This window comes from Hordeum vulgare, chromosome 3H (genome assembly GCF_904849725.1).
Source record: "Hordeum vulgare subsp. vulgare chromosome 3H, MorexV3_pseudomolecules_assembly, whole genome shotgun sequence".
NCBI lineage: Eukaryota > Viridiplantae > Streptophyta > Magnoliopsida > Poales > Poaceae > Hordeum > Hordeum vulgare.
In genome coordinates, this window is record NC_058520.1 from 95,551,866 (window position 1) to 95,566,345 (window position 14,480).

At 45.3% G+C, this 14,480-nt stretch overlaps 1 protein-coding gene across 1 annotated transcript; it reads right to left on the bottom strand.

Annotated features, from left to right (window-relative positions):
* Positions 1–7,633: 7,633 nt before the first annotated feature.
* LOC123441539 (proline-rich receptor-like protein kinase PERK2) lies at positions 7,634–9,925 on the bottom strand (the record flags this gene model as incomplete). Its single annotated transcript, XM_045117930.1, has 3 exons — positions 7,634–8,119; positions 8,785–9,045; positions 9,132–9,925. A coding segment is annotated over one exon (528 nt), but the record flags the coding sequence as incomplete, so codon positions are not given.
* Between the last annotated feature and the right edge of the window lie 4,555 nt (positions 9,926–14,480).

A 14,480-nucleotide genomic window follows, 5' to 3' on the forward strand; every position in this document is an offset into this window, starting at 1 on the left:
CGACAAGCACATGTTCACCCACAATACGATGTTCGCCTGCGTCAAGCAGCCGCCTGGCACTCAGAAGGATGCCTACTACGCCCTCCATCACATGCGGGCGATCATACGGGACAGTAATCACCTTCGGCTACCAAATAATCTCAAAGATTGGGCCGCACGCTTGTCGGCAATCCAGGATGCGGACATCAGACAAGAATTCTTTCGCATCCAGTCGGAGTTTGCGGAAATCATCCATCAAGATGTCCTTCGTACCTCGGGGCAGTTCTACCTCAGATCTCCGCTGTCCAATAGTGAGATGGATACAATGCTACAAATGCAGGCTGACAACGACCGCAATTTCATGACCATCACGAAAGACGGCGGCTTCATCCACGTTCCGGTGAATCGCTACTAATTCATGTTGCAATATTAAACTTTAATGAACTTGTATGTCTCTTTGGTTGGACAGTCGTTCAACTTATATATAATCGATGCTATTTATTAGAAGGACCATGAATCATGCTGTTATAGTTGTAATATTAAACTTTAATGAACTTGTATGTCTTTGTGAATTGCTACTAACGTTTTGTTTGGCTAGTGCATAGAGATGTCGTCGTATCTCGTGTACAAGGGTAAGGTTCCCGGAGTCTACGACGAATGGGAGGAGTGTCGGAGACAGGTTCACCGATTCAGCAGTAACAGTTACAAAGGATACACCGCAAGGGCGGAGGCGGAAGTTAGATACGCGCGCTATCTAGCGGGAGAGAGGAGGGAGCGTTGGAGGAACCGGATGAAGACCAGTTTCATTGCGATTATGCTCATCGTGATGACCACAGCTCTCTTCTATGTGATGGTAGTTTAGATGGTCGATATCGACTTGTAATGTGAAGACAAACTCGCTACTCGCGGTCTCGAGACTTGTAATGTTCTAACTGTGTTCGGTATTTTAAATTCAGAAACTAATATGATGAATTGTATTCGGAGATTAATCTTCTATTGTATTCGATAAATCTTTTGTTTATATGTTGTGCTATCTATATTCTGTGCAATAATATATTTTGTAATCTGTGCAAATATCAGAAAAAATAAAATAAATACCTAATATTCATACTAGTGGCGCATCACTCAGCACACTAGTGGCGCACTTCAAAAGCACACTAGTGGCGCATCATCAACTAGTGTGCCATTAGTAAGCCAGAGCATATGGGTAAATATGACCCTGGGAGGCATACTAATGGCGCACCATAAGCTATACTAATGGCGCACCAGGATCTATACTAATGGCGCACCAGGATCTATACTAATGGCGCACCGGGATCTATACTAATGGTGCACCGGGATCTATACTAATGGCGCACTACTTGGTGCGCCATTAGTATACCACATACTAATGGCGCACCGTGAGCAATACTAATGGTGCACTGCCTGGTGCGCCATTAGTATACCAGATACTAATGGCGCACTTATGGTGCACCATTAGTAAAAAAATCTAATGGCGTGATGCTAGTGGCGCACCTATAGTGCGACATTAGTAGCCAAAATAGGTGCGCCATTAGCAAACCTTTTCCTAGTAGTGTCATAAGCATTGAGTGAGATAATAATGGTTTGCAACAAGGAAATACATTCTACTAAATAGCAAGTTTTATAATTAAAGTCCTTGTAATCCAAGATAGTGGGCACATCACTTGTTAAAGTTTTGACCTCTCCAAACCCACGTTTTTCGGTTTTAGCATTAGAATCATCACCCTCCAAGATAATGGGGCACTCTAAAGATAAAGTTGACTCATCTACATTCCCTTTATACTTTGTATTTAGAGAAGTAAATAAGTACTCAATAGTAGAAGTGTGAGTCATTTTAAGATCTTCATCATGATTTTGGTAAAAAACGAGTGGGAGAGCTTTTTCTCGGAATTCCCGCTTAGCTTTCAACTTAGCGGTCCTCTCCTTAATTTCATTCATAGATATTTGGATAGATTTAATAGCATCAATAAAATCATGCTTGGGTCCCAAAGCTTTACTTTTAAGAGTTTCTACATCAAGAGCAAATTTATCCATGTTCTTAGCCAAAGTATCGATCGTATGCATCTTTTCCTTTACCATAGTATTTAAATCTTTTGAGAATTAAAAAATCATTTAATGGTATTTTCAAGATCCGAGGAGAACTTATTATTACTAGCAAAAGGACCCGTGCGTTGCAACGGGAAAAAATAATACCACATATTTTTAATTAAAGAATTTAGAGAAATAAACTAAAGGAAAGAGAGAGAGTAGTAGTGCACAACCCATTAGGCATGCCAAGGCCCAGCCTTACCCACTCCTAAATCCCCTAACCTAACCCGATCCCCAGCCCCTCCTCCTCTCCTCCATCTCGCGCCACTAGGGGAGAGAGCCCCACAGGATCCCCAATCTCCCCGACTCCCCCTTCCAATGGCGCCCGCACTCCCCTTCTCCTCTGCTCCTCCACCGCCTCCCACCTCTGCACCTCGCGACCACCTCCCATGGTGTGCTGCTGCGAGGTCAGCCTACGTGGCCAGTCTCCGGCAAGACTTACCCCGCCGGTTGCCTGAATCCTCTAACCCCGACGCCCCCACCTCCACGTATGCATCTCCGGCGCGAGCCCCTTTCCTTAGCCCCGAGCCCCCTCTGTCTCGCGGCTCCACCTCTGTTCGCGTCATCCCAATTTCTTCTTCTCGAATTTGTTCCTCTGTTGATTTCTGTTGCCTCTTGTAAAATCACCAAGGCGCATGTATATAAAGTGATGAAATTATCTGTGAAGTATCGATGTGCGATTATGAGGGCAGAAGCGATAGCCCTCTCATGTGTTTTCTATCAGCCCAGATGCATTTCTCTTATCCAATGCCATAGGAGGCTCTCTGCAAAAATGAAATGTTTTCCTGTTCGTAACACATAAAAAGGTACTACAGGTTTAATTACCTAAAAGACAGGGGATTTTTTTAAAAACGGCAGCGACGGGTTTTCCGACGGAAGCAATAGCCTCTTTATTATTAGGTAAAGATTGGTAGAAGGATTTCCATAAGAATTGCCATAACAACTAGAGGGATTATCGGGATATGGCCTAGCATTGAACTTACCCATATAGGCATTGTTATTAAAATTATTTCGCGAGATAAAATTCACATCAATGGCATTATAATTTTTATCAATCAAAGTAGACAAGGGCATGTCATTAGGATCAACATGAGCATTTTTATTAGCAACCAAATCATAAGAGCATCCATTTTTTTCATTCAAAGTAGCGATTTCCTCAACATAATTTACCTTCTTACCAGTTGGAGCTCTTTCGGTATGCCATTGAGAGTAGTTGAAGCTCTTTTGGTATGCCAAGGAAAGACCAAAGGTTGGTTGCGCTGCCGAGTCGGATGCCACCACGTCAGCGACCAGGTCTAATACATCGCAACGACACCTCCTGCACCGACGGGCCGCCCATACTCTACATCCGCCCATGTCCGCGAGCGTGTGCAGGCACACCTCGGACCTGAGCCCGATGGCAACATGTGTCACCGTGCGCTCCTGGTCATCCTCCGCGCCGGCCTTCTTACATCCTACCGGATTTGAATATCTGGCGATGTTGAAGATGTAGGGGAAGGGGCCTTTGAATTGGAGTGGCTAGGGATCGATGGATGACACGGGAAGTGGCATGCTCAGCGACGACCATAGCGCTACATCGTACGCCGACATGGGAGACGCACGGTGGAAAGAGGTGTGGTATGATCTAGCACCAGACGAAGCTCTACCCCTTTCTTCTCTCTAGGCATGTTGATAACTCACAAGTATAGGGGATCGCAACAGTTTTCGAGGGTAGAGTATTCAACCCAAATTTATTGATTCGACACAAAGGGAAGCCAAAGAATATTCTCGAGTATTAGAAGTTGAGTTGTCAATTCAACCACACCTGAAAGACTTAGTATCTGCAGCAAAGTATTAGTAGCAAGGTGGTGTGATAGCAAGAGTAGCAACAGTAACAGTAGCAGCAGTGACAGCAGTAGTGACAGAGTAACAGTAGCAACAGTGACAGCAATAGCAGCAAAGTAACGTAGCAAGGACCAGTAGGAAAAACTCGTATGCATTGGATCGGTGATGGATAAATATGCCGGATGATATTCATCATGCAACAGTTATAACACGGAGAGATATGTAACTAGCTCCAGTTCATCAATGTAATGTAGGCATGTATTCCGTATGTAGTCATACATGCGTAGGGAAAAGAACTTGCATGACATCTATTGTCCATCCCTCCCGTGGCAGCGGGGTCCTAATGGAAACTACGGGATATTAAGGTTCTCCTTTAATAGAGAACAGGAACAAAGCATTAACACTTAGTGAATACATGAACTCCTCATACTATGGTCATCTCCGAGACTGGTTCCGCCTATTGTCACTCCGGGGTTGCCGGGTCATAACACATAGTAGGTGACTACAACTTGCAAGATAGGATCAAGAACACACATATATTGACGAGAACATAATAGATTCAGATCTGAAATCATGGCACTCGGGCCCTAGTGACAAGCATTAAGCATGGCAAAGTAGTAGCAACATCAATCTCAGAACATAGTGGATACTAGGGATCAATCCCCATCAAAACTAACTCGATTACATGATAGATCTCATCCAACCCATCACCGTCCAGCAAGCCTGCGATGAGATTACTCACGAACGGTGAAGAGCATCATGGAATTGGCGATGAAGGAAGGTTGGTGATGACGGTGGCGACGATCTCCCCTCTCCGGAGCCCAGAACGGACTCCAAATCTGCCCTCTAGAGGAAGAACAGGTGGTGGCGGCGCCTCCGTATCGTAAAACGCGATGAACTCTTCTCCTTGATTTTTTTTCCGGACGAAAGGGACTAAATAGAGCTGGAGTTGAAGGCGGTGGAGCTCTGAGGGCCCCACAAGCCTGCTAGGCGCGGCCACGGGGGCCCGCGCCTGGTGGGCTTGTGGGCTCCTCGCTCCACTCCTCTGGTTGATTCTTGCGCCAGTATTTTTTATATATTCCACAGAAAATCCTCGTAAATTCCCAGGTCATTCCGAGAACTTTTATTTCTGCGCAAAAACAACACCATGGCAATTCTGCTGAAAACAGCGTTAGTCCGGGTTAGTTCCATTCAAATCATGCAAATTAGAGTCCAAAACAAGGGCAAAAGAGTTTGGAAAAGTAGATACGACGGAGACGTATCACATGTCCATCTGCAGTTAATCGATTATACGAGAGGGGATTGCCACCCGATTTATTTCCTTGGTCAAGAGGTGCTTCACTTGGAAGGAGGGATTGCTTATTGATTTCGTTCCTTGAAAGGGACTCGGGAGAGGAAGGAGTGATGCACCAAAAAATCAAAGGGATTGTGGAATTTTGATGATGTATGAAATTTTAATTAATGCGAGTGAGCGACTTATGATAAAATTAATTAATTTAGATTTGGTCTTTAGGTATTATCCATGAGTGATTCTTTCACATAAGGACATTATTAAATAACTTGCATCCACATGGAATATTCTGATCCTTTTAGATTTTTTCGTTCTAGAGATGAGGCAAAAATTAACCAATGAGAGGGGGTGGTGGAAAGTGGGACAAAAAATAATCGAACGAAAATAAACCAATGTTATGGAGGTGGGACGAAATAACCCCACATAACACGCTATCAACTCTCTCTTTAGGAGTATAGATTCGTGCAAACCGACGTATTCACCTCCCCACATTCGTCCCGGGCTTGTCACATAGCTTGTACGCATGATTCGCCAACCGCTCGGGTAGCCTGTTTTTTTTCTATTATTTCATTTGGTTTTCCTTCCGATTTATTTTCTTTCCCCCCTTTTTATTTTTCTTTTTACTTATACTCAATATTTCAAAAGCGTGTGACTTTGTTTTTCCAAATGTGAATTCCCTTTTATTTTTCGAATTTATAGATTTTTTCCAAAATCTTGAACTTTTTCAAGTTAGGAAAAAAATTGATCTTCTTTATCTTAAGAGAATGATCAACAAACAGTAGAAAACGAGGCCTATAAAATTTACTCCCTCAATTCGTAAAAAAAGTTTTTTTAAGGATTTCACTAGTGAATCAATACGAAGCAAAGTGAATGAATCTATACTTTAAAATATATCTATATATATATTCTTATATAATCTTTTAATGAAACCTTTAGGAAAACCTATATTTAGAACAGAGCAAGTAGCATACAAACGAGCGGAGTCAGGGGGAAAATCATATTCGTCGCTCGCCGCGGCGAATTGCCCAGGCTTTGCACAGGAGGATGGACGCAACAGACGCGTATGGGCCGGCCCACTTCCAGCATTACCCAGTCGGTTTTCAGAACATTCTTGACTTTTTTCACTCTTTTTTTTTCGATTTTGGGAACTTTTAGAAGATTCCCTGAACCAGTTTTTTCGTTTTTACTTTTCTTTATTTTATTTGTTTTTTTGTTTCTGTTCAAAAATGTTCTGGATTTTCAAAAAATGTTCCAGAATTTGAAAAAATGTTCCCGAATTTGAATTTTTTTCCAGAATTTCAAAAAAAATTCCGGAATTTGAAAAAATGTTTCTGAATTTGATAAAGGTTCCAGAATTTAAAAATATGTTCCGGAATTTGGAAAAATGTTTCTGAATTTGAAAAATATATTCTGAAATTAGAAAAATGTTACGGAATTGAAAAATGTTGCAAAATTTAAAAAAAATGTCTCGGAATTTGAAAAATGTTCCGAAATTTGAAAAAATGTACCGTATTTAAAAAATGTTCCCGAATTTTAGAAAATATTGCGTAATTTGGAAAAAATGTTCTGGGATTTTTCTCCAAATGTTTTAGATTTTTTCGAAAAAATGTTCCGGAAATTTGAAAAATATTCCTGAATTTGGAAAAATGTTATGCAATTTGAAGAAAATAGAAAAACAATTATTATTATTTTTTGAAATAAAAAATAAACTGGGCCGGCTCAATTGGGGGCGAGCGAAAGATGGGCTGGCCTAGTATGGACGCTACAGCACGGTCGCGAACGCTATACCATGGGCCGGTCCACTCTAGGTTCACTGCGTGCGTCAGGTGCGTATTTGACGCAAAAGGAGCTCCCGAGTCAGGGGAATGAGAGCGCGGGACGCACGGGGTTGGAAAAGCTTATCGGGCCATGGGCCATGCACCACTTCCCTTTGCATCACTAGTGAGCATGCACGTTGCACGTGTCGATCAAAGCATTCTATGAAATTTGTGCGGGTACTGAATTCTGTGTTCATGCAATAGCAACATCTATGATGACCATATAGAGATTCTGAATAATAAAAATGAATGATAAAAAGTGCATGCATGAAGCATACACTGTCATACGATATTGGACCAAAGTAAACATGGTTGCAATATTTAATCTTTGCACATAGCGTTGGCCTTGTTTCAAAGGGGTTGTGCCAGTCATCTCCCTGATTAGGGGATTTTTTTTATTTGCATTTAATCACCTAAGCATTGGGTTAACACAATGGTGCTACTTTTCTTTTTCGTCCAAAACGAAACCATCATGTCTTGAGTTTCCTATAAACAACAGTAGACATGCATAAGAATCCTAGCAACACACAAAATATGGCGACCAAGCTTGAGAAACTTAGCAGCTGCAAATTTTAAAACAAACAAACATAAAACACATCGAGTTCCACAATTGTTTTCCTCGAAACCAAAATCCATAACACATGCATATATCTCACCTGGAGCATTATTAAATACATGTCTTCATGCCTTCGGAGTATATACCATCTCCATTATTATAAAAAAGTTAAGGACATGTGCTACTTAGAAAGATTCTATTTTTTATCTGGCAAAGCACTGAATCAGACAAGTGAATCACTGAGTTTCTCTGCAGCTAAACAGAAATAATCTCGTCGGTCCGACCGACCGAAAGAGGCTGAACATCCTCCACTTGACAATCTATCTTCAATTAGTGGTGAGGCAACTGAACATCCTGTTGTGGCTCGGTAGAGAAGTCTTCGGGGGAACTATTCACGAGTCCACAACACCATCTTGATCAACATGAATATGCCAATGCGCACAATTTTTTACAGATGAACAGTTTGACGGGTGGATGGAGTTTCTGCAAATTAAGCTCTTCAGACCACGTGTGTCCAAGGGTAGCTCCTTTACTCGAACAATTCTGAAAAGATCAATGCCAAGACCGATTAGAAGCCGGGCACCATGTGTCTAAGGGGAAAATACACAATTTACCGCAAAGCTTGTGTAGAAAAAGCATGCATCAAGATACTGCATGATTTACTGCCAATTCTGAACTTGCAGTTCAACCACTTAGAGTGATGAAAATAGTGTGAACAAAATAACATTTAACTAAAGAGCAACGGTCAAAGCATGCATCAGGATACTATAGAAAAGAAAGAAACCAAGTCCTCATGTTTGAATTTTATGTCCAAGGCAATGATAAGTAAGAATAATAATGTATTGATTTTTCATATAGGAAACATGTTCTTCTCCACATGAACTGATTTGCTAAGACAGAGAGGATAGAATGAATAGTGATTTCTAGGGTCCCATTTTTCACCCTTTGCTTGCCATTTAATTGGGATTCATGTGACCTTTACTGAATAAAATTCAGAAAAAATGCCACCAACTACAGGTAGTACCCACAAAGTTAGTAAAGCTACTTAGGTTCACCTCATAGCAATGGAATCCCAACATGTGCGTATCAATCAAAGTCTCTAATTTGTAAGATTAAAAAGCTACACATGGATGCATCTACAGGACCAACGAAAAATAATGTTCTACGTGGGAAAGAAAGAGGGAGCGGGTCAGCAATGGCATGATGACCTGGACCTTGGCTTCACCACGTGATGCACGGGGCCGCAATTCCGGCCAACCGATGGCCAGCGAGCAGCAGCAACTGGAGCACCCCCACATCTCGCCGCTCCATTCTCTCTCCCTCCAGCATCCCATCTCCTTCCTCTCGTGGTCCCTTTCCTCTCCCGCTTATCTCGCTCCTCTCTCACAGGTACCCGACACCATGCCGCGTCCACCAGCCGTCGTGCTCCAAGCTCCGGCCTCCCTCCGCTCCGCCCAGAAACGCCTCACCTGCGGGCAATCAGAGGGGGAAGCAAACATCAGCCTGGCCGTGGAGATCGATTTAGACGTGGAATTGGCAGTAGGAGAGGTGTTACCGTCCGGGACTAGTGTCCATGACGCGGTGGAGCAGAGGAGTAGGATGACAACCGACCCTCCTGATGTCGCCGACCTTGGCGCACGGAGGCCGCCTCCTGTCCGCTCGAAGCCTTGATGACGGAGCAGAGAAGAACCACGATGATACTACCTCATGTCCCAACGCTCGATCATGGTGCCGACCTCAATCACCTCTGTATCCATGCCGACCTAGAGGTTGGATGGATGCAGGTCGTCTCCTGCCCGATCCCGATCCCGATCTAGGACTTTAGGGTAGGAAGAGAAGGTGAGGGAAAGGGGAGGGGAAGGGTGTGAGGATGGGGCGGCGTTGGCCAGAGAGAGGGTCACCAGGGGTGGGATGGGCAGGAGGTCGGTGGTGGGGAATATGGTGGTTGCGGCGGCGACTGACCTTGGGGCGGGGAGATAAGGTGAGGGGAAGGGAAGCGGGAGGGTATGAGGATGGGGCGGCGGTGGCCTGAGAGAGGGGCACCGGGGGTAGGAGGGGGAGGAGGTCGGCGATGGCCAGAGAGAGGGGCATCGGGGGTGGGAGGTTGGTGGTGGGGAATACGGTGGTTGCAGCGGCGACTGACCTTAGGGCAGGGGGAGAAGGTGAGGGGAAGGGGAGCGGGAGGGTGTGAGGATGGGGCGGCGGTGGCCGGATAGAGAGGCACCGGGGTGGGAGGGAGGTTGGCGGTGGGGAAGATGGTGACTGCGGCCGCGAGTGAATCGGGGGTGGGAGAGGAGGTGAGGAGCGATTGAGGGAAGGGGCGGGGGCGGGGGCGGGGGGCGGGTCAAGGGCGTGAGGGGCGGGGCGAGCGGCGCAAGGATGTAAAGCAGCGTTTCATTAGTACTCCCTCCGTTTCTAAATATAAGTCTTTCTAAACATTCTACTAAAGGACTACATACATGACATAATTTAGAATGTATATTCACTCATTTTGCTTCGTATGTAGACATTTAGTAAAATCTTTTAAAAAACTTATATTTAGGAACGGAGGGAGTATACTGTACACCATTAGATTACTAATCCGACGATTGATATGACTAGTTGGATATGTCCTCTCGTGTTTTTAATAGTAGGGATAATATCACAACGGCGTGTTAATGAGGTGGTCTCGCAAGACCTTTTTTTTGTTTGAAAGACCGAGCTTGTGGCTGGCATATATTGATCAAAGCAGATAGCAGTGTGGGAAAACAAACATTGGATGCGATCCTAGGATCAAGGAAAAAAAGAAAAAACCGAAGGGAAAAAGAGATGAGGTTACAGATGGCGAAAATTCACGGCGAATCCCAGAAGGGGGGTTCTAAGAACGCCACTCCTGCTTGTCGCCAAAACTCGATGGTTTCATTCTTCATGTTTTGTAACCCGGCGTGCTTGCTCCTGAAGGTGCTTTCATTTCTCTCCTTCCAGATCTCAGACAAAATCAAGATGGTCATTGTCTTGATGGCCTTTTTATGCTCTGGCATGGTTTTGGTGACCATCGCAGCTACAATCTCTAATGATTTTTCCTTCTCCTCCCATTCGCCAAGCCTCCCATGTGTCCATACCTTGAGTGACATCGGGCATTGCCAGAACAAGTGTACAGATGACTCTAGATTCCGAAGACATAACTGGCAGAAATATTCATTTGGCCAGCCCCTGTGTTGTAGGCGATCGTTGCACCATAGTCTGTTCTTGAGCAGCAGCCATGTAAATATCTTCAGACGCGCAGGTGCCCAGGTTGTCCAAAACATCTTTTTGTAATCAGATTTGAAGAAACCCTGGAACTGGGTCTTGTATGCAGAGCTCGCTGAATACTTTCGTGATGCTTCTAGTTTCCACCTGATTGTGTCTCTAGTCCCTTCTTGCAATTGCAGATCCCTATCTTGGATCCATCTATGAAGCCTGATCGCCTCCTCCCAGAGATGCATAGTGTTACCATGGGCTAGGTATTTAATCCAGGTGTCGTTTTCCAGCGCCTCTTTTACTGATCTATTCTTCCTCCTGGAGTGCCTAAATAGAGTTGGGAATGTCGTCTTTAGGTTTTCGGAGCCCGTCCATGAACAGTACCAGAAGGTTGCCGTTGCTCCATTGCCTAGGGTGACAGTCGTTGAAGCACTAAAAAGTGCTCTGTCGGCTTCGTCGCACGAAAGTGCCATGCCATGCCACCGTCTGTCTAGGCTTGTCCAGGAGAGCCAAAGCCAACGTAGCCTTAGTGCTCTACTGAAACGGTTCAAGTCAAGGATCCCCAGGCCCCCGTTTTCCACTAGGGAGCATACAACCGGCCAGTTAACTTTGCATTTCCCTCCGCTAGTTTCCTCCTCATGTGCCCAAAGGAATTGTCGCCTAGCCTTATCTATCTCGAGGAAGAACTTCTTAGGCGCCCTAAGCACAAGTAATGCGAAAGTTGGAAGCGCGGTCAGGACACTGCGGACCAGGACGCGGCGACCGCGATGTTCAGTAGTTTCCCCTTCCATCCAGCTAGTCTAGCCCTAATCCTGTCCAAAATGAATTGTATGTGGACTAGGCGCAGCCTGGACAGAGTGATCAACAGTCCTAGATACTTCAACGGGAAGCCCTTGACTTCCCCGCCGAAGCTAGCCAGGGTCTCTTGCAGGTTGATCTCGTCGCAGCGGATGGCGGAGGCGGTAGACTTCGCCGGATTGATGTGCAGTCCAGACGCGTGTCCAAAACACCGGAGAATCTCCATCAGGGCATCTATCTCTGTCTTATCCAGGTTGGCAAAGATGACGGCGTCGTTCGCATAGAGGCTAACCCGGAGAGAGATGTCCCTGCCCGGCAGCGGGGCTAGCAGGTGCATCTCCGTTGCTTTCTCTAGCAGGCGGTGAAGTGTGTCGATGTCGATGATGAAGAGGAGTGACGATAGCGAGTCTCCCTGTCGTAACCCCCTCTGGTGGATGAACGGGCATCCGACCGTGCCATTTAGCATGGCCGACGATGAGGGCGTACTAAATAGCAGTGCCATCCAGTCTCGCCAGCGCGCCGGGAAGCCGAGCTCGTGCAGCAACTCGAGCAAGTATTCCCATGACACATTGTCAAAGGCTCTCGTGATATCTAGCTTAAGCAGCAGAGCTGGTTTTCTTTTCCTGTGAAGTGATCTAACTACGTTTTGCACATATAGGAAACTATCCTGTGTAGACTTGGAGCGTAAGAAAGCTGATTGCGCTCGGGAGATGATGCTGCTAATCACGGTATTTAGTCGTCTGGATAGGACCTTGGTAATGAGCTTTGCTACGGAGTGGATCAGACTGATGGGTCTGAAATCCTGAATCCTATTGGCGCCCTCTTTTTTGGCAGGAGTACTACCAACATGGTGTTGAGCTTGCCGAAGTCCCCTCTCGCTAAGATGAAGAAGCTACTGAAGACTCGCATGATATCTTCCTTGATTATTGACCAACAAGACCTGAGGAACGTCCCTGAAAAACCGTCCGGGCCTGGGGCCTTCTCCGCCGGTGTTGCTTTTATCGCCTCCCAAACCTCCTCCTCTGAGAAGGGGTTGTCTAAACCCCTATTGTGGACCGACGACAGGTCGAGGATGGACCAGTCGATAGACAGTGGTCGATCGGCCCTGCTTCCCATGCTCTGTTGGAAGTGATGAAAGATGGCCTCTTCCTTTTGCGCGTGAGCCGCGGCAACCTCATCTCCTACCTGAAGGCAGTGGATGAAATTTTTGCGCCTCCTAGCTGTGGCTTTAGCATGGAAGAATTTTGTCCCCGCATCCCCTAATCTAACCCAAGTAAGACGGGAGGCTTGGCGCTGGCGAGCTCTCTCTAACGCCACCAACCCAAGTAGACGAAGCTTAAGAAGTTTTCGAAGGTTGAATTCCGCGTCTGATAGACGGCGTTTATCCTGCGCTACATCCAACCGTAGCACGATTTCCGCAACCAGGTGGAATTGCAGTTTTGCCTGGCTGAAGAAACCTTTGCTCCAAGTGTTGAGGTCGCGAGCTGTCCGCATCATCTTCGTGGTGAGACGATGGAAGGCACACGTAGATTGCACCGGTCTATTCCATGCCCTTTCCACCGTGACGTGGAAACGCGGAAAGCCATGCGAGAAGTTCTCGAATTTGAAGTGAGCAGGACGAGGGGCGGCAGTTGTACTAGCTAGAACTAGCGGGCAGTGGTCTGACGTTGCCGTGGATGCCGCATGGAGGGAGATGGAGGGGAAGATGCCTTCCCAAGGGATGTTGCAAAAGAACTTGTCAATGCTCACTAGGGTTGGGTCTTGACGCTCGTTACTCCACGTATATTCACGGTTCTTGCATATAATCTCCTTTAACCCCACAGCGTCTATAGCTGCTCTGAACCTACCCATAAGCCTACGGTTGAGGTTTGAATTATTCTTGTCTCGCGCCTCGTAGATGAGGTCGAAGTCCCCGTTGATGAGCCAAGGATCGGTTGAAGGGGGCGCCGAGTGGGATAGTTCCCGGAGGAAGCTTTTCTTCCTTGCATCATCCGCAGGACCGTAGACGGATGATAACGAGAAGCTCACCTTTTTTTCACCTCGCAAAACCTAGTCAGTTACTAGGTTTGTCTAACACAAGACATTTGGGCGCTGAAAACCAAACATCAAGGGAGGAATGTGAGAGAATGTAACTGGAGCTTATACAAAGGTCATTTTTAGTGCCATGGGAACACGTCACGTGGTGCGTACAGTCGCTGCTGCATGTAAACGTGAGAATGGTTATTAAAAAACCGGGTGTAACGGTTCGGTTCTTACTTTGGGTTTGATTGGTTCAGGTTTTATTGGGCTGAGATTTTTTTTAGTTTGGTTTTGATTTGGGTATGTGGAGAAACCAGTTTGGGTATAGTTGGTTATGGGTTTAAACGGTTTGGTTATTAGCGGTTATAAACTATGGGTCCAAATCGGTTTCTAGGCATTGGTTATATGCAATAATCAACTACGACCGAGAACGAGTATCTTTGATCCGCGTGCATGCTCTAATGCACTATGTAATTATGTATTATGGGGAAATAGCAGATGAAAATCCGAAGTGTTTTCTTGTGCTTTCGCTAAGCAATTTGGTTTTAATACACTTGTTAGTGAGCTTATCAGCCATGGGCATGTTCTTTTTGCCTCTTACTGTGTGTTGACTGTATCACAAGGATTATTTTGTTTCTAAACTGTCGTAGATGCACTTATGCCTTTTCTATCTTATTTGTTTCTTAACATGTCAATTTGTGCAATCATATGTACATTAAAGAAAACCCATGGTTATGTACTGGGTTTAAATCCATGGTTATGTTTTGGGTTTAAATTGGTTTGGGTGGAAAAAATAGTGGGTTTGGTTTTGGTTGGGCTAAAAGTGACACTAAATGGGTATGGTTCAAGTTTGGTTTTGAGAGATAAA